General features: G+C 54.0%; 3 protein-coding genes across 5 annotated transcripts; 2 read left to right on the top strand and 1 right to left on the bottom strand.

Moving 5' to 3' along the window:
- The first annotated feature begins 3123 nt into the window (after positions 1–3123).
- On the top strand, positions 3124–14170 carry PLTP (phospholipid transfer protein). 3 transcript variants are annotated; one of them, XM_026014708.2, is made up of 16 exons: positions 3124–3405; positions 4015–4125; positions 4210–4309; positions 4964–5092; positions 5587–5742; positions 7072–7135; positions 7204–7267; positions 7932–8023; positions 9816–9992; positions 10083–10142; positions 11434–11598; positions 11694–11761; positions 12981–13023; positions 13128–13191; positions 13276–13352; positions 13767–14170. In XM_026014708.2, exons 2-16 carry the CDS (start codon positions 4026–4028, stop codon positions 13893–13895), a joined length of 1488 nt encoding a protein of 495 aa, XP_025870493.1. In that variant the 5' UTR covers positions 3124–3405; positions 4015–4025; the 3' UTR covers positions 13896–14170. The 3 variants fall into 3 exon arrangements, with proteins under 3 accessions (XP_025870493.1, XP_025870492.1, XP_072591843.1); XM_026014707.2 differs by having other exon boundaries at positions 3142–3471; XM_072735742.1 differs by lacking the exon at positions 3124–3405 and adding an exon at positions 3522–3666.
- CTSA (cathepsin A) lies at positions 14013–20231 on the bottom strand. The gene is made up of 15 exons (XM_026014706.2): positions 20041–20231; positions 19668–19861; positions 19414–19525; positions 19085–19135; positions 18908–18994; positions 18542–18697; positions 18165–18256; positions 17763–17847; positions 17085–17176; positions 16926–17004; positions 16696–16835; positions 15741–15816; positions 15007–15096; positions 14728–14832; positions 14013–14465 (listed from the first exon to the last, which is right to left on the bottom strand). The coding sequence occupies exons 1-15, from the start codon at positions 20092–20094 to the stop codon at positions 14382–14384; spliced, it is 1497 nt and encodes a 498-aa protein (XP_025870491.1). The 5' UTR covers positions 20095–20231; the 3' UTR covers positions 14013–14381.
- Positions 20232–20348: 117 nt separating this feature from the next.
- On the top strand, positions 20349–22437 carry NEURL2 (neuralized E3 ubiquitin protein ligase 2). The gene is made up of 2 exons (XM_026014711.2): positions 20349–21195; positions 22192–22437. The coding sequence occupies exons 1-2, from the start codon at positions 20454–20456 to the stop codon at positions 22305–22307; spliced, it is 858 nt and encodes a 285-aa protein (XP_025870496.1). The 5' UTR covers positions 20349–20453; the 3' UTR covers positions 22308–22437.
- Positions 22438–22974: the final 537 nt, after the last annotated feature.

The following is a 22974-nucleotide window of genomic DNA, read 5'->3' on the forward strand; positions in this document are numbered from 1 at the left end:
AGCATGGGGCTCGATCCCAGGACCCTGAGATCATGACCTGAACCGAAATCAAGAGCCGGTCACTTAACCGACTGAGCCACCTGGGTGACTCGGCACTTCATGTGCTTAATTATATTAAAATCTCACCACCACCTAGAGATGTAGGCAGGTACTAGATCATCCCCATTTTACAGATGTGGAAATTGATGCTCTCAAATATTTACTTTTTAATTTGCTTTATAACAGGGGTTGGCAAACTACAGCCTGTGGACCGAATCCAGCGAGCAGCCTGTTCATTTAAATCTTGTTTATTGCTGCAATGGCAGAGTCTGAACAGCTGTGACAGAGACCACAAGGCCGGCAAAGCCTAAAGTATGTACTATCTGATCTTTAACAGGAACAGGTCTTTGACCTCTGTTCTAGAAAATGACAGAAGGGGGATTTGAACCAGGTCTGTCTGATTCCAAAGTACTTAACTAATGCTTTGCTCTCCTGGTGTTTTACAATCTCCCTGTGCTGGAGACACAGTAGAGGCTAGAAGAGCACTTCTTCCCAGTCCCTTCGAGTGGTAGGAATTAAATTCAATTAATTAACATATAATGTTTTGGTTCCTCCTTCCCTCTTCAAAGCCAGGAGTGAAAGTTGAAAGGGATCTGAGCATTTTGATCTCTTCATCCCACAAGCCAAGTGTTGAGGACTCCAGGAGCTTGACAGAGACCCTCCTGGGCTGCACATCTGCCAATATCACTGAAGTGTGAGAGTTGGGGACACAAGCTTTGGGAGAAAGAGAAACCCATGTGATGGAGGGGGTCAGGCTGACAGGACAAGTTCCTAAAATCAAGGCCAGTGAGTACATCTTGTCCCCCAGCTCGGGGCTGTGTTTATAGAGTCAGTTGGGCTGAGACAAACGAGGTGCAGGAGTTGCTAAAGAATCCTCAAAGCAGGCAGTGTTCTAGGTACTGGGGATAAGTGTTGAACCAGATGCCAGTTCTCATGGAGACAGACCATGCCTCCATTAGCCAATGCTTTGGTAAACCAATATAAAATAGTCACAAGATCTATAAAGCAAATAAACCAAGCTGATGTGAAAGTAACTGCTAGATAGGCAAGGAGGTCCTCTCTGAGGCAGTACCATTGAAGCTGAGACCAACATGACAAGGAGCTAGCTGTGGGAAGGCCGGGTGGAAAAGCATTCCAAGCAGAGGGAACAGCAAGTGTAAAAGCCAGCGTGGCCAGAGCAGAATGAAGAAGGGCAACAGGGTGGGTGATGAGATAGGGTATGAGTGTAGCATGCCTGGAAGTTAGGGTATGGAAGCAGGAGTTCATTCTGAGTGTCATGATTTAGCTTTTTTTTTTTTTTTTGAGCCCTTATTTTTATTTTTTATTTTTTTTATTTTTTTTTTGAGCCCTTATTAATGCCAGATGCTCATCAAGTCCTTTAAATGCATTAACTTTTTAAATCCTTATGATCAGTCTAGATATGGAAACAGGCCCAGAGAGGTGAAACGACTGGCCCAAGATCACGCAGCTACATTGAAAGGTACTGGGGCTGCTGTGGGGCAGTGAAGCACGGCCAAGAACCTCCCACAGGAGATCACAGTGATACAAAGATGGAGCTTGCATTTCTGTGAAGAAAGTGAGAAAGAGAACTAATGTCTGCCAGGTTTTCTGCTTGAGCCAGGCTCCAGGAAGAATGAGGGCTACTAGAGTTCAAAGGCATTAAGGCACTTCCTCCTCTGGATATCCTTAGCTCTTTCTTCCTTCCCCTCCAACACCCTTTCTGTCTCATGTGCTTGTGGTTTGTGCCCCTAATCTTAAAAGCCAGCATTTATTTGGCACTAACGGTGTGTCATATACTGTGCTCAGCACATGCACTAGGCCCATTGAATTTATTCTTGCAATAACTTTATCATTTCTGTTTTAGGGCAAGGAAACTACGTCTCAGAGCTGTTTCAGTAAGGGGTCCAAGAATTGGACCTGAGAACCCGACAGCCTAGGATTTGAATCCTGGTCTGTCAGATGCAAGAGTCTAAGCACTAACTACTATAAACACCACCTCCCACCCTTTCAGAGTTCATGGGTTCTTTACTAGTAGCTGTATGATGGTCTTTACCTCTGGTTTCCTGCTAAAGCGGGTTCATAGCAGTGCCAACCTCATAGGTTAAGAAGATTAAATGACTTAATCTAGATCTAGGATGACTAACCATCCTGGTTTGCCTGGGATGGAGAGGATTCCCTGGAAGGGAGGCATTCAGTTTCAAAGCCAGGAGAGTCCTGGGCAAATCAGAACATGTTGGTATTCCTACCTGGATGAGTGTTTGATGCTACATACATGTTCAATGGACACTCACCGGGCAGCCCGGGTAACCCAGTGGTTGAGCACTGCCTTCAGCCCAGGCCTGATCCTGGAGGCCCGGGATTGAGTCTCATGTCAGGCTCCCTGCATGGAGCCTGCTTCTCCCTCTGCCTGTGTCTCTGCCTCTCTCTCTGTGTGTGTCTCTCGTGAATAAATAAATACAATCTTAAAAACAAAAAAAAGGACACTCACCTTTATTGCTTCTCCTTTCCTCTTTCATCCATTTGACAATAAAAAAAGGAAGCAAGCACCTACTCTGTGCCTGTCCCAGGAGCTGGGAACACTGCAGGTGGTAGATGGAGATCCTGTGCAGAGAATCTAACTGCAAAGGTTCACACAAATGCATGCACACGCGCGCGCACACACACACACACACACACAATCCACAATCTCTGGAAAACGCCAAACCTCCCTCTGGGGTGATTCCAACAGCCTGTGCCCTATCCTCCTGGGCCGGCAGCACTTGCTTGGACCCCAGTGGGAGAAGTGTCTGGGCCTGTTAGGTCGGTAGGTAGTGACATGGAGACATTTGGAGGGTGGGAGGAATGTCCCCTAGCAAAGCCTGTCAAGGAGAGGTCTTAATGATTATGAGTGGAAAGGAAGGAAGAAAATGTGCCTGGGTGGTTCCAAGTATCCGGCACATTTTGCTGGATGAGGAAACTGAGGCCCATGACCCAAATGAAGTGACTTGCTCAGGATCCTGCAGGAAGACGTGGGCATTTGGAATTTGAACCAAGGTCCCAGAGGAGCAAGGACTGTTGGGACTGGGCGGGCCGACTCTTGCACTTCCCTCCCTCCTTCCCGGCGTGGGTCCCCCACTTGTCTTGACAGCGGCCGGGCCTGTCACGGGGCTCCGTGCAGCCCTCTCCACCCTCCCGACTGCCAGCGTTCCGCCCCGTCCCCTCCCAACCCCCCGAGGGAGGAGGGGAGAGCGGGAGCGAGGAGGGGGGTCGGAGAGGCCCGGCGTTATAAAGGCGGCGGGAACCGCACTGCCCGCCAGACCCCGCCGCCCGGATCCCCTGCGCAGTCCGCCGCCCCGCGTGACCGCGCCGACCCCCAGCTCCGCCGCAGTGAGTTGGGGCGCGTCCCCATCCACCCCAGGCCCTCGCGGGGCCGCATGGTCTACTGAACCCGAGGTGGGGAAGAGATCCCATGCAGGGCGCTGATGGGGGGGTACCAGGCCGAATCCTGGTGGCAGGGATTTAGGACCCGGCGGAGCCGGGAGACCCGGGAGCCCGAGGTCGGGCTGGCGGGCCGCGGGGACTCCCTCGGCGAGGGGCCTGGGAGACGGCGAGCCACCCCCCAGGAATGCGCGTGCAGCCGTTCCCATGGTAACAGGCAAGCCGCGCCCGCCCTCAGCTAAAGGAAGGGGGAGCTGGGGGGGGGCACTGGTCCCCGGGAGGTCCAAACTCGTCACGCGGCGGGCGCACGGGGAACCGAGGATGTCCCCTCCCCTTCCCCCGTGTCCCAAATCCTTGGGACCCAGAGCACGAGTCGCATCGCCTCCCTAAGCCTTAGTTTCTGCATCTGCCAAATGGAGGCAATATAGTCGAATCGGTTCCAAATTCCCTGAAGAGCTGTTTCGAGGGTAACGATCCGGCCAGCCCCTCTTCTGGCTGGACAACCGGGGAGTGGGTTTTAGCGGCCCCGATGACCCCAGCGACCCCACCCCACCCCAGGCCCGCGCGCCATGGCCCTCTTCGGGGCCCTCCTCCTAGCGCTCCTGGCAGGCGCTCACGCCGAGCTCCCCGGCTGCAAGATCCGCGTCACCTCCAAGGCGCTGGACCTGGGTAAGGCGCGGGGCGGGTGAAGGCGGAGGAGGGAGGGTAGCCCCAGGAGGGGCGCAGGACCGAAGGGTCTCGCTGCTACCTCAGTGAAACAGGAGGGCCTGCGCTTTCTGGAACAAGAGCTAGAGACCATCACCATTCCGGACCTGCGAGGCAGGGAGGGCCACTTCTACTACAACATCTCTGAGTAAGTAGGAGACCCGGGGGGCGGGGTCTCGGGTCCGGGGCGGGGCCTAGGGCCGGGGAAACTGAGAGGGTGGGGTGGGGCCAAATCGAGAAGGCGGGACTCAAGAAACAGGATGGGGCGGAGAAGATAAAGACCAAGCCGGCCAACCTAGGCGGGAGCCTTGGGGGCCGAGGTGTGGCCTAGGAGCACCGGAGAGGCGGAGTCACGAAACTTGCCAATTAATGAGATTGGGGTCTAGGACCCCAGGTGGAGCTAATGGGAGAGGTCTCGGAACTGGAGCCCAGAGCCTCATTGGGGACGATGAGGGTAGGAGGAATGGGGTACGGAGTGGAACCCAGCTGACAGAGTGAAAATCAAAGGACTCAGTTAAAAGAACAAGTCAAGCAACCACAGGGTGTGGGAGGGAAGAGAATGCACGCCATAATGCATCTAGGAGAAGGGGTGAAGCTCACTCTTAACACCTGGGTCAGGAGCAGCTCATCTCTGAGCTGTCCAAGTCCAGGCTGGGCCCTTGAGAGCTAATGGAAGAATTCATCCATCCCCCCCCACCTCAGCTTCCCCAGGCCTGGACTGGAAGAGGAGGGAATGAGTTTCCTGTGCTTGGGTGGGACCCCTTCTTCCTGGTCCTGAAACTGACCCCGAGGCTTCCTGCAGGGTGAAGGTCACAGAGCTGCAGCTGACATCCTCTGAGCTCCATTTCCAGCCAGGGCAGGAGCTGGTGCTACAAATCAGCAACGCCTCCTTGGGGCTGCGCTTCCGAAGGCAGCTTCTCTACTGGTTCTTGTAAGGACCTCACACCTTCAGGGAAGTGGAGGGTGGATCAGGAGGGCTGGGATGCTGGGGGGCTGTGGGCAATACTTTAGCCCTCCTGTGCCTCAGTTTTTTCATCTGTACAATAGGGATAAACATACCCACTTCCATGGGATCCCTGGGTGGCGCAGTGGTTTGGCGCCTGCCTTTGGCCCAGGGCGCGATCCTGGAGACCCGGGATCAAATCCCACGTCAGGCTCCCGGTGCATGGAGCCTGCTTCTCCCTCTGCCTGTATCTCTGCCTCTCTCTCTCTCTCTCTGTGTGACTATCATAAATAAATTAAAAAAATAAAATAAAATAAAAAAACATACCCACTTCCTAAAGGTTGGTAGAGCTTGGTAGAATGTTTGATAAACTGCCGAAGCGAAGTCTTGTTAAGTATCATGATGTACTGGGTGGGTAGGGGAGTGGAGAAGACACAGTTAAGCTCCAAGATGGACATTAACTGCTCCCCACCCCCTTGCAGCTATGATGGGGGCTATATTAATGCCTCTGCCGAGGGTGTGTCCATCCGCACTGCTCTGCAGCTCTCTGGGGATCCCACTGGCCGTATCAAAGTGTCCAACGTCTCTTGCCAGGCCTCGGTCTCCAGAATGCACGCAGCCTTTGGGGGAACCTTCAAGTAAGTGCATCTCCAGCCCAGTGCACCCCCTTTAAGCTTTACTGCCCATTTGCCTTGTGCAATGCAAAGTGCACAGGCTTGGGAGTCAGGCCAGCTGGGTCCAACTCTCAGCACCCTCATTTCCTGTCTCTGTGACCTTGGGCAAGTCATTGAAGCTCTGTGCCTCAATTTCCTCATTGGTAAGATAGGGATGATAATAGAAACTATTTTATAAGACACTGGGAAAACTATTTGTTAGTATGTGTAAAAATATTTAGAATAGTACCTGGCAGGCAGCCCAGGTGGCTCAGCTGTTTAGCGCCTCCTGCAGCCCCGGGGTGTGATCCTGAAGACCTGGGATCGAGTCCCACATCGGGCTCCCTGCATGGAGCCTGCTTCTCCCTCTGCCTATGTCTCTGCCTCTCTCTCTCTGTGTCTCTCATGAATAAATAAATAATCCTTAAAAAAAAAAAAAAAGAAGGGATCCCTGGGTGACGTAGCGGTTTGGCGCCTGCCTTTGGCCCAGGGCGCGATCCTGGAGACCAGGGATCGAATCCCACGTCGGGCTCCCGGTGCATGGAGCCTGCTTCTCCCTCTGCCTGTGTCTCTGCCTCTCTCTCTCTCTCTCTCTCTATCATAAAAAAAAAAAAAAAAGAATAGTACCTGGCATATTAGTGGCTAGCTTCCTAAATAGGAGTAGTTGTGTATGCACAGTTGGGCATGAACTAAGTTCTCAATAATTGGTAGCTCTTACTACTAAAAACAGTAGCATAGTTTCAGGTCTGAGGCTGAGAAAGGAACTTTGTGATACTTCTCAAAGAGAGTGGGAGAGAAAAGATGGTGGATTTATTATCTGGTGTTGGTATACTGTCAAGTTTTTCTTTATTCAACAAATGAAGTATATGCCAGTCCCTGAGAATTCCTAAAGGAACTCAGAGCCTAGATGAAGGGACAAAACATTTGTCATCAGGGCTTTGAGAGAGGGACTCCAGGGGTTCAGAAGAGGATAATCTGGGAAGACTGCCTGGAAGAGGAAGCATCTGAGCCATACAGGGAAATACAGGACAGGAACTTTGAGAGTGGAAGGAAAGGCATGGATAAGCATCTGGAAGTGGGGATGTTTACGGCAGGTTTGAAGAACTGGGGATAAATTCCTTAGGCTGGTAGGGGGCAGGGGTTAGGAGAGGTCTTGAGAATCAGGCTGGAGAGATTTGGAAAACCTCCATTAAAGAGCTGGTAATACAGGTCAAAGTTAAGTCACCTCCTCCCCATCTCTTTGGCTATTGATTTCTCCTGGACCTGGATTGGGATAGGGCGGAGTCTGGGCTCACGTGGTCTCTCTCCTTACAGGAAGGTGTATGAGTTCCTCTCCACATTCATCACCTCGGGGATGCGCTTCCTTCTCAACCAGCAGGTACAGCAGTAGTGGGGCGGGAGAGGGCCTCTCTTGTGAAGGCCCTAACTCTAGACCCCACCTCGCAGATCTGCCCCGTGCTTTACCACGCAGGGATGGTGCTCCTTAATTCCCTCCTGGACACTGTGCCTGGTGAGTTGGTGCTGGCTGGGAGGGGAACTCCGGGCCCTGCCTGGGCCAGGAATGGGGGTGAGGAGGAGGCTAGGTATGCAGAGTGGGCCCCTGCCATGCCCTGGCTTGAAATATGGCCTCTGCTGCTGACTTGCCACATGACCCTAGGTAAGCACTCACTTCTCTCTGGGCTTTAGTACCTTCGCTTGGCTGGCGATGCCTCCCTCTGGGGTTGTTGTGAGGATTAGCTGAGTGATTGTCAGGGTCCTCGATATGTGCCTGCTGATCATTGGGACCCCGTTTGCCTTCATCCCCTGCACTTAATAGGTGCTCAACTAAAATGAATTCCCTTTTCCTCAACTGTGATTTCTGTCTGCTATGGGGTAGAGATCATCACACCCCACACACGGCATGAGGAGGGAGGGAGGGAGCAGCCAGGGAAAACCAGTGGAGGAAGGGGATCCCCTGCCATCCTGTTTAGGGGATCTAATGAAACCCTCGTGGTAGTAATAGTCATTAATATTGCTGAGCACTAAGTGGTTCCCACATAAAAATAATTCGATCCCCACAACAACCCTATGAGGGAAAATTCATAATCACCACTTTGTGGATGAGAAACAGGCCCAGAAGGGTGAACACCTTGCCCAGCATCACATAGCTTGAGTGACGGAGCTCCTCTCCACAGTACGCAGCTCTGTGGATGACCTTGTTGGCATTGACTACTCCCTCCTGAAGGATCCTGTAGCTTCCACCAGCAATCTGGACATGGACTTCCGGGTGAGCTGCCTGGCTGCTGTGGCATCTCTGACCTAACCAGACCTCCCCCTTGTCCCCAACTCTCTGGTTTTGTCCTCCTAAGGCACTGCTCTGATGAGACGCTCCACTGCTGAGCATGCCATGGCTCTCCACTTCCTGCAGAATTAGGTTCAACTCCTGGGTTTGGCTTCTGAGCTTTGTTAATCTTGTCTGGCCCTTTCTTTTTTTTTATTATTATTCTTCATTTGAGAGACAGAGAGAGAGAGCATGAGCACAAGTAGGGGGAATGGCAGGCAGAGGGAGAGGGAGATGCAGGCTCCTTGCTAAGCAGAGAGCCTGATGCAGGGCTCGATCCCAGGATCACAACCTGAGCTGAAGGCAGATGCTTAACCAACTGAGCCACTCAGGTGCCGCTGGGCCCACCTTTTTAACTTCACCCTGTTTCTCTGCAATCATTCTTTCCCAAATATGCCCCTGCTTCCTGCCTCAGGAACTTTGCTCAAGCACTGCCTTTTCTCATCTCCCCTGAAGCAGTTAGGACATACAGCTCTATGCACATAATCTCATTTCGCCCTCACAACTGTGTCAGTCAGGCACTAATGTTTTATTCATTTGGGGGATGTGGAGACTTGCTCAGAGGGGTGACATCACAGCCCAAGGCCACACATCTAGTATGTGGCCATTTCCTTTGCTCCCTGTAGTGGAGGGTAAGTTTCAGAGCAAGGACTGGAGCCTAAAGTTCAGGTCCTGACTCTGCCACTTACTAGCCACGTGATCTTAAGCAAGTGCCTTACTTTCTGAGCCTGTTTCCTACTAATATGTAAATGGAAATAATAGAGTAAGAAAACATCCCTCCTTGGAGTGTTATGTAGATGAAAGGAGTGACCTATGTCAAGGCATGGAAGAAGTACCAAGTAAATTCACATTCCCACCAACCGAACACAGTCACACTGGAACATTCTTACATATTTCTTTGCACAGGTATACAGAAGGTCCTTTATGCATAAATTTATGTTTACGTTGCCCATTTCCTGATGATTTTATGGAAAAAAGTTCCTTCTATTTCTCTTCAGTGTACAAGGGAAGTTATTTTGTTGTCTTTCATAGGAAAATTATAATAGATGCTTAGACTTGCAGATATCATTTCTCCTGGTTATGTATTTGGTATGCTTTCTGATGTTAATTGGCTTTGGAAACCCCTCCTAACTGAACACCGATGATATGTGAGAATTGTTGACTTTATTTAGTTCAGTAATGGTACTGCAGTTCTGTGGAAAACTGTGCTGGTATTTTTAGGAGTCTTACTGAAATATTTAAGTGTGCAATGTTATGTCTGTAATGTACAATACAAAAATGTGAAGCAAAAAAAAAAAAAAGGTACTATGTAAATGTAAACAGCAGCTTTTGTCATTACTGTCCTGCATCTTCCAAGGCCCACTGACATGCCACCTCCCCCCCAAACCCTTTCCTGGGTGTCCCTTCTCTGGTCTACCTGGAGTGTTCCCTTGCAGAACTTGAGCTGCCCTCCTTTGAATGTCTTTTTAGGAGTTGTGCTAATGAAGGCAGCTGGCTGGCTCAGTCAGTAGAGCATGCAGTTCTGGATCTTGGGGTCATGAGTTTAAGCCCCACATTGGGTGAAAAGATTACTTAAATAACTATAACTTAAAAAGAGAAAAAAGTTGTGCTAATGAATCCCCTAAAGACAGCAGCTGGGTCCGAGCCCCACCATCCCTGAGTGCCTGGCACAGGGAATGGGAACATCTGGGTGCTGGGCCACGCTGCCTTGGCTCTGACCCTGCTCCCCCAACTGCAGGGGGCCTTCTTTCCCCTGGCTGAGAGGAACTGGAGCCTGCCCAATCGGGCAGTAGAGCCCCAACTGCAGGAGGAGGAGCGGATGGTGTATGTGGCCTTCTCAGAATTCTTCTTTGACTCTGCCATGGAGAGCTACTTCCGAGCGGGGGCACTGCAGCTGTCACTGGTGGGGGACAAGGTATACCAAGGCCTGTCTGTGGGATGGGCAAGGGGAGCCCTGTCACAGAACTCCTGATAACCCTGCCTCATCCCTAACTCCCCTCTCCAGGTGCCCCACGATCTGGACATGCTGTTGAGGGCCACCTACTTCGGGAGCATCGTCCTGCTGGTGAGTGTTGTTGGGCGGTGGGTTTGTGGCCAGGGTGGGGGATGTATCGCTGGGATACAAGTGAGGGGACACGTGAGGTGTGTAAGCAGAGGCTCCCATGGCCACCATAGAGTAGACCTCTGTCTTGGCCTGGCCTCTCGCCTGTGGCCAAGTCCTTTATTTGTTTATTTATTTTTAAAGATTTTACTTATTTATTCATGAGAGAGAGAGAGAGAGAGAGAGAGAGAGGCAGAGGGAGAAGCAGGCTCCCGGCAGGGAACCCGACGCAGGACTGATCCCGGGTCTCCAGGACCAGGCCCTGGGCTGAAGATGGCGCTACACCGCTGAGCCACCCACACTGCCCCCAAGTCCTTTATTTGTCAAGTTCCTTTCCAAGTCTGTGAAGGGCCCTCACTACTTCCTGTTCATGAAGTGAGGAGGAAGACAAGCTGAGACCCAAGCTCTGTAAGTGTAGGGATTGTAACAATGACCAATATACTTTTTCAAGTTAATTTAGTTATTTAATAATCTCTATGCCCATCGTGGGGCCTCGAACTCAAGACCGCAAGATTAAGAGTTGCATGCTCTACTGACTGATCCAGCCAGGCACCACTGATGTATTCTTCTTTTTGCTTATTATTTTCCTTTGTTTGATGGTGGGAGGTCAAAATTTAAAAAGGATCTCAGTGATTATTCACTGAATCAATTCATGGAAAGCGATTCGGGTTAAGTGCTCAGGAAACACTAGCTGCTGTCCCCCCTGCTGTCATCCTTGTCAACGCCATCAGCCTGATGGCCAAGCACTGGTAAGGGCACAGACTCACTTTCCAGACTGTCTGGGTTTGAATCCCCGGTTCTACACTTAGATGACCAAAGAACCTTGGACAAGTTACTTAACCTCTGTGCCTTGGTTTATCCATCTCAAAAATGAGTATGATAATGCCCTTCTCATGTGGTTGTGATGAAGTTTAAATGAGCTAACACAGGTGAAGCATTGGTCAGCGCCTACAGGAGAAAGAGCACAGCGGTTTCCAGAAGGGTGATATGACAGAGGGTGGGGATGTGCAATGCAAACACTGTCCCCGAGGAATCTGGCTGGAGATGGATCCCCACTACAGAGAATTCAGGAAAGCGGGAAAAGGAGGAGACATTCCATCCCTTGTGTGAGCAAAGGCACAGAGGCTGGACACAGCCTTCATATTCATCTGTCTGGGCTCCTAGTGGGCAGAGCCTGAGCCTTGCCATCTCCTCTCCCGGGGCTCATCAGAAAACAGTTCTGGGACTTGACCTGCTCTCCCTACTCTGTCCCCAGAGCCCGGCGGTGATCGACTCCCCGCTGAAGCTGGAGCTGCGCGTCCTGGCCCCGCCTCGCTGCACCATCAAGCCTTCGGGTACCACTGTGTCTGTCACTGCCAGTGTCACCATCGCCCTGGTCCCATCTGACCAGCCTGAGGTCCAGCTGTCCAGCATGACCATGGTGCGGGCACCAGAGTGGGGGCCACTGAGGTTCAGGGACAAGTGTGCTGTGGACCCTGTGGGTTGGTAACACCTCTTCAACCCCCTTGCCTGCAGGACGCCCGTCTCAATGCCAAGATGGCACTCCGGGGAAAGGCGCTGCGCACCCAGCTGGACCTGCGCCGGTGAGTAGATGGCCCAGATCTCGGGCAAGCCCTGAAGCTCCCTGAGCCTTGGTGTCTTCCAGATAATTGCACCTGCCCAACTACTGGGAAGCTAAAATTCTCTCAGATCTCTAGCCACTGGAGGGCTGGGGTCTTTGCTAATTCATAACAAATGCATTTCATTCAAGTGTAACTTCTCTGCATTGTCTTATAACCCAATGGCAGGCAGAGCAGGTATTTGAGATGACCAAAGTGGCCCAGCAAGGTTAAATGATATGCCCATAGTCACACAGCAGAGAGCCTAATGGCATGGGTTCAGGCAAAAACCTCGGCATGACTTTTGTGATCCTGAGAGGAGTTGCTTTATCTTCATTTTTTTTTCCTTAAAGATTTTATTTCAGAGTGAGGGAGCAAGAGAGTGCACAAGCATGAGCGAGAGACAGGCAGAGGGAGAAGCAGACTCCCCACTGGGCAGGGAGCCCAACATGGGGCTCAATCCCAGGACCCCAGGACTATGACCTAAGCAGAAAGCAAAAGCTTAACTGACTGAGCCACTCAGGCGCCCCCTATCTTTCATTTTCCTCATGGGCTAAATGCAGGGAAAAATAGCATCTACTGTGCTAGCCACAGGTAGCTAGTGGCTCCCATGTGGCAAGTGTAAATGCACAATGTTTGCAAAAAGTTCTATCAGGCAGCACTGTCCTAGGGGTTAGATGAGATACTGTAGGGTACTGGTTGGGAGCCTAGATTCTAGAGGGAGGTTGTGCCCTTTACTAGCTGTGAAACCTCAGGCACATTACTTGCCCTCTCTAGGCTTGAGCTGCCTCATCAAAAAAGTGCAAATTGCTTAATAGTGCCTATTTTTTAGGTTATGGGATTAAGTCAGGTTGGCATTTTAAAATATCTTAATATTTAACTTCTGTGACATGCTTCGTATTGGTCAGGGAGTAAGCTCTATTAAGTAAACACACACCATACATGAATAGCTGCCAGCACTAGTCTGGAATACAGGAAGTGCTCAACAAATGAAAGGTAGCAGACTTGGAGAAGAGGAGCCCCAAGAGGGAGAAATGACTCACCCAAGGATGCACACCTGGCAGGTGGCAGGCCTCCAAATAGGTGTGGAGGTGGGAGCATCTGAGGCTGAGGCTCAGGGACTTTGGGTAGGTAGGCCTGAGTGGCCTGAGGAAGGGGTGCTTCCGGGGCTGGTGCCCATTGGATAGTTCTTTCTCTTCCATAGGTTCCGAATCTACTCGAACCAGTCTGCATTGGAGTCGCTGGCAGTGAGTTGGGAGCGGTGGGAGTGCCAAGGCTGGGTCAGGGGGGAGCAGCTAAGGCAAGTCCACTTCCTGCTGGCTGCCCTGACATCCTGCCTCCTCCCTCCCAGCTGATCCCACTGCAGGCCCCTTTGAAGACCATGCTGCAGATTGGAGTGATGCCCATGCTCAATGGTAGGGCTGGGGGACGGGAGGCAGGAGAGGGAAAGGAGAGGGAACTGGGTGGACCCAGGCTAAGCCAGCTGCTCCTACCCACAGAGCGGATGTGGCGGGGGGTGCAGATCCCACTACCTGAGGGTATCAACTTTGTGCGTGAGGTGGTGACGAACCATGCGGTGAGTAGGGGGGTGATGGAGGAGGGCAGAGCCTCCCCACCCCTGCTTCAGAACTCATCTTCTTCATCAACAGCCCCTCCCATTTGAATCTTCCCTTATCAGACTTCTCCAGCCCTCTGCACAGCTGTGCCCTCACCTTGTAACCCTCTTCCTGGATTCCATCCCCAATATCTACTAATCTTGAATCTCTGAGCTAAGAGGTCACCTCTAGGAAGCCCTCCTTGACCCCCACAGACTGTGCTCCTGCAGCCTTTCTTTCATACCCTTCACAGGGAGTTAGAAGAACTTCTTTGCCGTTCCTCCTCTCCCACTAGATTGAGAACCCCTCAAGACCAAGGACTCTGTTTCTTTACATTGAAATTTTTGTCCTCTGTGATGGACTGAACAGACTCCTTTCTCTGCCCCACCGCACAGGGCTTCCTCACCATTGGGGCCGACCTCCACTTTGCCAAAGGGCTTCGAGAGGTGATTGAGAAGAACAGGCCTGCCTCCAGGGACCCCTTGGCATCCAGTGCCCCACCACCCTCCACAACAGCTGCCTGAGCCCTCAAGCCCGCCCTGGCAGGGGCATTCAGGACTCCAACACCTCTCAGCCCCTCCCTCAGCCCCTCCCAGCCTATACTGTCCAGTCTAACCCCCAGTGCCACAGAGAAGACAGGGTTTTAAGCTGTACCCAATTTAATTCCATAATCAGTCAATGCATCAATTACCGTCCATCCACCCTTCCCGTGGGCTGTCCTGAGCTCTGCTATGTTCCAGTGCGTTAAGGGAGGGGGCCAGGCCCCACCCCAGTCAGGAATAAAGTGCTAACTCCCCCAGTCTGTCTATGTGAGGCACTGGGGCCTGGTCTTGGAGGCAGAGGGGTGTGGAAGGGGCAGGGGCCGTGGGAAGTGGGGGTGGGGTGGGGAGCAGTTCTGGAGGCAGGGACCTGCCCCACAGGGGCATTTTGCATAAAGGAGGACCTCCCTTCTAGCAGGAGGGGTGGGAAAAAGGAGCTGGATTAGACAGAAGGGGACTGACTGGTCTTCATCAGTATGGCTGCTTATTCAGGAAGCGGGAGAACATGGTGAGGGCCGCCTGGGGTTTGTCCGTGGGAACCATGTGTCCAGCACCCTAGGAGCAAAGCTCTGTGAGATCACCTTCCTTGTGACCCCTGCCCCTGGGTACCACCTCCATCCTACTGAATGCCTCCAGCCAGTAGCCTTCCTCTTCTCCCAACCCTGCCCCAAGCTCTGCATTTTTCCCACTCCTCGTCAGAAAACTTGCTTTTAGGGGCCCAGATGGTAACCCGGTGTAAACGGAAAGAGAAAGCAGAGGATGGTGGCTCCTGCCCCATCCCCTCCAGCCATGCCGGCCATCACCAGCCAGGCCCTACCTTGATGGTGAGAAAGGCGATGTGAGAGAACTCCTTCACGAAGCCAGCAATCTGCTCCCCACTGTCCCCGTAGTCCACTAACCAGGGCCGGCGCTGGACCTCCATCTGCCCCACCAGGAAAGACTCAGCAGCCTGCGGCCGCCCCCTCATCCCTGCTCACAGCTGCCAACAAGATCTCAGGGGCCCGGGACTCCCCCAGGTTTGCCCTCTCTGTCTTCCCAGAGCCACACTCCAGGCACAGCCGCCCATCCCTCCCCAGAGCCGGGATCCTTGCCTTACCTTCTGGTTGAGGGAATCCACAAACCACTCATCCCCCATGAAATTGCAGGCCATGTCCACATCTCCGTTGTAGAGCAAGATCCGGTATTTCTGGAGCGGGGCAGGGGGAGCCATGGGGGGTCTGGAGGGAGCCCAGGCCCTTGTTCTTCCCTGGTTCAAGCCCTACCCCTTCAGGGAATTCAAGGAGCCCAGGCAAATAGCACGAAGCAGGAACACTCATGTTTTCTGTTTCCTACCTGTCCAGTGCTCTACTAAACGCTTTAGCTGTGAAGGTAGATACTGTTTACTATGATTACCCCCACTTTCAGGTGTCAAGATATGAGAAACCTGCCCAGGGTCACAAGGCTAGTAAAGGAACGTGCATACAGGCAGTCTGACCCTAGAGCTCATGCTCTAACCACTGTGTTGTACAGAACCTGACCCTGCCCCAGCTCTCTCAGGGTCTCCCAGATGATCGGGGACAAGGCCCTCTTCTACCCTGGGCCTCCCGTTTGCTTGTCTGTGACATATTCCCATCAGCTCTCCTCAAGTCAAGAACTCCTTGGCTGAGAAAGACCCCTCAGCCTCCTACGACAGAGAAGCACAGGGTGGAGACAAAGCCATGTTCAAATTGTGACCCTGCCAATCACTGGACTTCGTTTCTTGGAGTGTCAGCTTCCTGCATCCGAACTGGCACTCTGAAAGGGGTCCCGAGGCCACTGGTGGTCCCAGCTATGCCGCCCCCACTCACTTACCTGTGTGGTGAGCAGCTTAAGGTACTGGGACTGCATGCTCTGGTAGAGACGGCGGTACTGTATATTCACCAGGAAGCTGTGGGAGCACACAGGCAGGCCCGGGGAAGACAGTCACAGAGCGGCCCTCCCTTCCTGCCACCTCCTCTCTCTGAACTCCAGCATAGGAGGCAGAGTTGGGATTCAGTCCTCTCATGTCCCCTCTCTAAGACTGACTTGGCTATGGGGCTAGAATTAGAGGTCCTCAACTCCACCCCCCCCCCACCCCCGCCGTATAGAAACGTATACAGGAATACCTAGTGATTGATTCACAACCGGCCTATAGTGCCAGGGGCCCCCAGGTGTGCGAGGTGTGTGTGTGTGTGTGTGTGTGTGTGTGTGTATGTGTGTCTGTAGCAACAGTAGGGCAGGAGCACAGCCCAATCAGAATGGATCTGAGTGGCCCCTGCTGTGCCAGGTGGCACCCTTGTACTCACACGGGTCATTGGAGATCCAGGCCACTGGGGACAGGAGGGGAGTCGGGGTGGGGGGGGAGTGTGTGTTTACTAAATGCCAGAGCAGTAAGTGCCACTTTACCAACCACTGTGGCCAAGTAAGAATGAACTGGCTAAATCTCAACCAATTTAAGGGTTAAATATCCTGCACAACTCAGTCTGACACACCCTGAGTGCCTGGGGTACTACTCCTTTTTTTTTATTTTTTTATTTTTTATTTATTTTTATTTTTTAAATAAATTAATTTTTTATTGGTGTTCAATTTACCAACATACAGAATAACACCCAGTGCTCATCCTGTCAAGTGTCCCCCTCAGTGCCCGTCACCCATTCACCCCCACCCCCCGCCCTCTGGGGTACTACTCCTGAGAAACCTTAGTCAAGGGATCCTTGGGAACTTTTCTGAGCCCTGAGAGCCCCGAGAGCCTGCCACCCCCAGGCCCCAGCTGGCCACAGAGCCTTACTTGCACATGTCCCAGCGGGGCAGCTGCTCGGGGATGTGAAGGGCCTTCCGCACGTAAGGGTTGTTGAGGTAGGTGGAGGCAGCCGTGGTGTTGGTGCAGGGAGGGTCCATGCGCAGCCTATCCCCGGAACGCAGCAGTGCCTGGGGGCACAGACAGAGGAAGATCAGGTGGTTTCCTGGCCCTAACCCCACTGGGACAAAGCCCATGGTTACACACACCGGATGCCACACCTGATGCCACACCCGCTTAAACGGCAGGCGAGTGAAGATGTTGCCCAAATCGTGGAGCACCACGGTGTCCTTCTCATACCTGCAAGGTAAGTAGGGGCTGGGCACCTCGGCCTCTAGGCGGTGCTGGGCCAGGCCTCCAGGGTGCACCACAGGGCCTACCTTAAATGGCCAGGCACCCCCCCAGCACATGGGGCATAGAGGTTGTAAATGTTGAGGCCAGAGTTGCCCACGATGCGGGATACTTCCTGCAGCTGCAATGACAAGCCGAGCAACCATGTCTCACTGAGCCCTGGCCTCCCCACCATCTCACCACCTCGGCCCAAGATTTATTGCTTTCCTACTTCACCACTGGGCATTACCCTTCCCCCACTTTTTTATAGGTAGGGAAACTGAAGCACACTGGAAGGAATCTGCTTCCACTCAGGGTCCAAACTCTGGTGCCACTACTTCCTAGCACTGTGACTTCCAGCGAGTGACTTTAACATTCTCAGCCTCAGTTTCCCCTTCTGGAAAATGTGGATAATATAATCTCCCTTAAAGGAGAGTTCTAAAGATTAAATATCTGTATTGATGTATTTCAGCCTGGTGCCTGGCATATAGTAGGTGTTCAGTAAGTGAGAGATCCTTTCCCACGGGTTACAGGATTTGCCCAGAAAGTCATAGGAAATGGTGATAGGAACACATCCCTAGATGTGTCCCAGAAAACATAAAATTGCTGGAGCAAGCAGAATAGAAAAGCAATAGGGGATGGGGTCAGGAGTCCCCAAGGAGAGAATGCGGTCCTATTCTCAGGGCTGGGGGTGTCAGGGGTGACACAGGTTGGGGGCAGAACCTCACATTTGTCACACATTCTGGGTCGGTGTTGTCATAGAAATTACACTTGTTCTGAGAACAGCAGTGGGTCTGGAGGGAAGACCAGAGCCTGTAGGAGATGGATAAAAGCGTTCAGGCCTAAGGCCGGGCTCCCACCTTCTCCTCCCACTTCCCACCACCACCTGACCCCAGGGGATGAGGAAACGGATCACAGGGAATGGTATGTAGGTTCCAAACCTAGCTGCTCTGGGGCCATACTGCCAGTGCTCCTTAGTCTCTTTCAGCACCAAACACTTCCAACAACCCCAGCCCCACCTCCTGCTCATAAACCAGGGTAGGGCCTAGGGTATCATGTGCCTGGAGAGCAGACATGAGCTCTTGTGACCTGCCCCACCCTGGAGATTGCCCAACTATCCCCTCCCATACCTGTTCCCCAGAAGGCCATGGTAGTAGGCGAAATAGACCAGGGAGTTGTCATTCTGCTCATAGGAGGAGAGTCCATTGCCCACAGCCAGCCCCTGTGAAACACCCAGGGCATTCAGGTAATCTGGAGGGAGAGGAGCCTCCCTTGACTACACCCAGACCTTCAGCAATCTGGAAGCTGAAATCCAAAAGTGGTTTATGGGAAGGCCACTCAGAGTAAAGAAAAGAGTGGGTTGGGTGACAGGTGAGCTTCCTGTTGTGGTAGGCTGGCTGGTGGCAAGCATCTTGCAAAGGAGACCAGGCAGGGAAGATGGCCTGTTTGACTTCACTAAGGCCACAACCATGAGCTGCCTCACCTCCCTTCTGCAGTGGCCCTGTACCTGAAGGTTCATGCTGGGATCCTGCATGACCAGCACTGCCAGGGTGGGGATGTAAATGCCAGCATAGCTCTCTCCTGTCAGGAAAAGCTCATTGTCCTTGTACTCCGGGAAGAGGCGGAAGAAATCCTTAAGGGCCTCATAATTACTCTGGGCGACCTAGGGAAAGCAAGATGGAGGGAATCAAAAGACTCTGGTATTTGAGCTGGAAAAATATCAGAGATGACACCCACCCACTGTGTTTGAGCAAGAGGAAGTGGCTTAGGCGAGACCACACATAACATGTGACAGAACCAAAAACAGACTTTTGTGTCTTGCTGCGCTTAGAGAACCAGGAAGGCTGGGGCATGGGGCAGGGACTGGACTCACCTCCGTGTCGTTGGTTGCATAAGTCTTATCATCAGAGTAGGAGAAGCCCACCCCAGCTGGGGACTCAAGATACAACACGTTGGCAATCTACAGAGGAGGAGGAAACCAACTGAAGAAGGCTCCCCAACCCAGCCAACTGCCCAGACACCCCCACAGGACCCAAGGCTCCAGCTATACCAGGTTCCAGGAATAGGGGTTGTACTCCAGAGTGGCACCATCTGGCTGCACCTGAGGAGGAGAGAGATGGCTGACTGCCAAGGGCCAACCGGGTAGAAGGAAGGGCCACGGTGCTGGGCACTTCCCATTTGGGCAAAACCCCTGAAAAGTACAGATAGTCAAGCCAATAGTACCGATCAGGAAACCCAGACTCTCAAAAGGGCACACTTGGAAACACCTCCAAGTCGTGTTCTCCCTCCTCCCGGGCTCTTGCCTTTAGGCAGGCTCCGTTACCTCTCCCCCGGCCCGTGGTGGGGGTCCGGGGTGGGGGACAGTGGCTTTCCACTCACCAGGAAGGGGCCGTGCTCCGTGAGAAAGCCATCTAGGGAGCTGCAGCCCGGCCCTCCGTTGAGCCAAAGCACCAGAGGGCTGCTCTTGGGATCCTTCTGGGACTCCACAAACCTGCGAGAGGAGGCAGAGCACGGTGGGTGCAGGCGGAGGGGCCCCTGCCGGCGCTCCCAGCTCGCAGGCTCCCTCGGGGGTCTTCGGCCCCTCCCCAGCTCGCACCCCGCGCCCGCCCCGCCCGGGAGGGAGGGCCGCAGACCAGTAGTGGAGGTGCTTGGGGCCGGAGCCGCGGAGGTAGCCGGAGTACTGGCGGAAAGCCGGCTGCTTGGCCAGCCCGGGCAGGCACTGGATCTCGTCCAGGTCCGGCGCTGCCTGGCCCGGCGGCGCCCAGAGCAGGAGCAGCAGCAGCAGCAGCCGCAGCAGCCACGGCGGCGACGGCGCGGCTCGGACCATCTGCCACAGGAAGCGAGGCGGGCTGTTTCCGCGCTCCCCCGCTCCTCCGCGCTTCCGCGTGGCCGCCCCGCGGGGGAGCTGGAGGCGGCGGCGACGGGAGTCCCCGGCCCGGCCCCGGCGCCCGCCCGCCGCACCGTCCCGGACCGCGGGTCCCCTCCAGCCTCCCGGGACGCCCTCACCTCGGCTCCCCCGCGTCCTTGCTCTCCAGGAGGGGCCCGGCCGCGGAGGGTCATGTGAAGGCCGGGTCACGTGGGCGCCGGCGTCACGTGACGGCCGCCCTCCGGCGCCTCTCCGGTCCCCCGGGGACCCGGGGCTGCTGGCGGCGGCTGCGGCCGCGCGGGGGCCTCCCAGGTCGCCTCGCGCGCGCCAGCCATCAGATGACCCAGATGCGGGCGGCCACGATCGCCCGGCCCCCCGGGGGCCCAGGTCCAGGCGGGGTGGCTGAGCAAGCGGCGCTAGGACCCCCGGGCAGAGCCTCGGGGAAGGCAGCGGGGGTGGGAGGGATACCTTACTTGGTGCCCCCGCGGTCACCCTCTGAGCTCGCCGCCCAAAATAGCCCCCGGCGCCCGCCGGTCTGTCTCGTGGCCGGGAGATGGCTGCTGTCTCCGACCCCGTGGGCCTGCGTGCGCCCTGGAGACCCGCGCGCCCCGAGCCCCCTCCCACCCGCTTCCACCAGGTGCACGGTGCCAACATCCGCGTGGACCCCTCCGGGACGCGGGCCACACGCGTGGAGAGCTTCGCTCACGGCGTATGCTTCAGTCGCGAGCCGCTGGCCCCGGGCCAGGTATTCCTGGTCGAGATCGAGGAGAAAGAGCTGGGCTGGTGCGGGCACCTGCGCCTCGGCCTGACCGCGCTGGACCCCGCCACTCTGGCCGCCGTGCCCGAGTTTTCGCTGCCCGACCTGGTCAGCCTCGGCCACACCTGGGTCTTCGCCATCACGCGCCATCACAACCGCGTGCCCCGGGAGGACCGCCCGGAGGCAGAGGCGTTGGCTCCCAGCCGCCCCCCTGCCCTCCTGGTGGAACCGTATCTGTGCATCGAGCAGTTTCGAATTCCCCGCGACCGCCTGGTGGGTCGCAGCCGGCCCGGGCTCTACAGCCATCTGTTGGATCAGCTGTATGAGCTGAACGTGCTGCCTCCGACCGCGCGCCGCAGCCGCCTGGGCGTTCTTTTCTGTCCGCGCCCGGACGGCACGGCCGACATGCACATCGTCATCAACGGCGAGGACATGGGCCCCAGCGCCCGGGGGCTGCCAGCCGCCCAGCCCCTCTACGCAGTGGTGGACGTGTTTGCCTCCACCAAGAGCGTGCGCCTGGTCCAGCTCGAGTATGGCTGTAGGTATCCCACCCCTTGGGCAGCGACCCCTCCTGGCCCAGCGTGGGGACCGCAACTTGCTAGGATTCCCAAGCCAGCTGGCAAGGCCCTGCCTGGTCTGTCCAGCGTTAGTTTCGAAGTTGGGGGAATCTGACTTCAGGTTCTCCCTCTGTTTGCGATCTTGGACAAGTAGCTCCCTGGCTCTGGGCCTCAGTTTGGCCATCTTGGCTGTGATCCATTAGGATCTTTGCTTTGCTAGTATTTTCTGCATTAACCTAGGGCAGGGATTCTAAACTGATTTTACACTTGGGCTGCTGTGTAAATGGTTTGCTCTTTTTTGTTTTTTTGGTTTTTTTTTCCTTTAAATCCTGTGCTCTTTTATTAGACAAATGCTTCTGGATTTGGGATCCCAGTTTATTTTTTTAAAGATTTTATTTATTTATTCATGAGAGAGAGAGAGAGAGGCAGAGATACAGGCAGAGGGAGAAGCAGGCTCCATGCAGGGAGCCTGATGTGGGACTCAATCCCTGGTCTCCAGGATCACGCCCTGGGCCGAAGGCAGCGCTAAACCGCTGAGCCACCCCGGGCTGCCCTGGGCATCCCAGTTTAAAGGCATCGTAGGTCCCAGATTGAGACGTCTTAATCATGGGGTCTGGCCCTTTATATCTCCATTAAGTCCCTTATTTATGAATTCAGTGAACTAGAACCCCCTTGGTGTCAGACCTGTGCTGGAGGCTGGGCCATGCACAGGGGAATCAGTCACTACCTATAGCCCTCCACCCCCAAAACTGCTAAGGGAGAGTTAAAATAGAAATTGGCAACATTGTGGATGTTTTCAAAGAGGTACTTATCTCAACCACACGTGCAGCCCTATGACGAAAGCTAGGCCTTCAGAGCAGAAGGGACTAGCCCAAGCTAATGACAGAGGGAGAACCAGGACCTAGATCTTCTGGGTGTCACCCTCAGACCCCTCCCCTCTCCGTTTCAGTTTGTCTTTGACAGCCTTCTCTCCACAGTGCCATCCCTGCAGACTCTGTGCCGCCTAGTCATCCAGAGGAGCGTGGTGCACCGGTTGGCCATTGATGGGCTCCACCTGCCGAAAGGACTTAAGGATTTCTGCAAGTATGAGTAGAGGCCTGCAGCCACCCTGGAATTGGGCCACATGAGCCTGTCCTGGCCCCGGAGCTGTGGCTGGTCTGAAACTGGCCATACCGCTGCCAGCCAGGCCTGGAAATAAACACAGCTGGTGCTGACACCAATCACTGGAGGGTCTCCTTGCCCTGGAAGCCCATGAGGGGCACTTCTTTTAGAATCACTGTGGGTCAGCAGGTCTGAACAAGAGAGAGCATTTCTGATGTCACCAAGACCAGTGGTTCCTAGCCTGGGACCCTACTCATTCAGGTTCTCTGGGATAAACTAAAGAGCTGATGCCCCGAACCCCATTTCCAGAGATTCTCATTCCATTTGTCAGAGGATCAGGCCTAGACTTTGTTCTTTGGAAAAGCTCCTCAGAGATTCTAATACACAGCCAGGATTTAGGATTCCCCTAGAATAGAGATCTTGATTTTGGCATATATAATAACCATTTGAGGGACTTTGAAAAATACTGCTAACTGGATCCGACTCTGGGATTCTGATTTAATTGGTGTGAGGTGAGGCCGGGCATCAGGATTTCTGAATGCTCCCAGGAGAATTTAATGTGCATCCCAGGGTGAGACCCAGTGCCCTGGACCAACGACATCATTTTGGAGATGGGAAGCCAAAGCCTAGGATGGAAATGTATTCCAAAGTCACACAGC

This window comes from Vulpes vulpes, chromosome 14 (genome assembly GCF_048418805.1).
Source record: "Vulpes vulpes isolate BD-2025 chromosome 14, VulVul3, whole genome shotgun sequence".
Classification (NCBI taxonomy): domain Eukaryota; kingdom Metazoa; phylum Chordata; class Mammalia; order Carnivora; family Canidae; genus Vulpes; species Vulpes vulpes.

Excerpts from the sequence above, each read along its gene's own strand:
- PLTP (XM_026014708.2), top strand. The coding sequence starts at position 4,026 with ATGGCCCTCTTCGGGGCCCTCCTCCTAGCGCTCCTGGCAGGCGCTCAC. Across the intron at positions 8,024-9,815 it reads ATCTGGACATGGACTTCCGG|GGGGCCTTCTTTCCCCTGGC; the intron begins GTGAGCTGCCTG and ends CCCCAACTGCAG. Across the intron at positions 9,993-10,082 it reads TGTCACTGGTGGGGGACAAG|GTGCCCCACGATCTGGACAT; the intron begins GTATACCAAGGC and ends TCCCCTCTCCAG.
- CTSA (XM_026014706.2), bottom strand. The coding sequence starts at position 20,094 with ATGACCCTCCGCGGCCGGGCCCCTCCTGGAGAGCAAGGACGCGGGGGA. Across the intron at positions 15,817-16,695 it reads CCCCGCTGGGACATGTGCAA|CTTCCTGGTGAATATACAGT; the intron begins GTAAGGCTCTGT and ends GTGCTCCCACAG. Across the intron at positions 14,833-15,006 it reads TGGATTCCCTCAACCAGAAG|ATGGAGGTCCAGCGCCGGCC; the intron begins GTAAGGCAAGGA and ends CTGGTGGGGCAG.
- NEURL2 (XM_026014711.2), top strand. The coding sequence starts at position 20,454 with ATGGCTGCTGTCTCCGACCCCGTGGGCCTGCGTGCGCCCTGGAGACCC. Across the intron at positions 21,196-22,191 it reads GGTCCAGCTCGAGTATGGCT|TGCCATCCCTGCAGACTCTG; the intron begins GTAGGTATCCCA and ends TTCTCTCCACAG.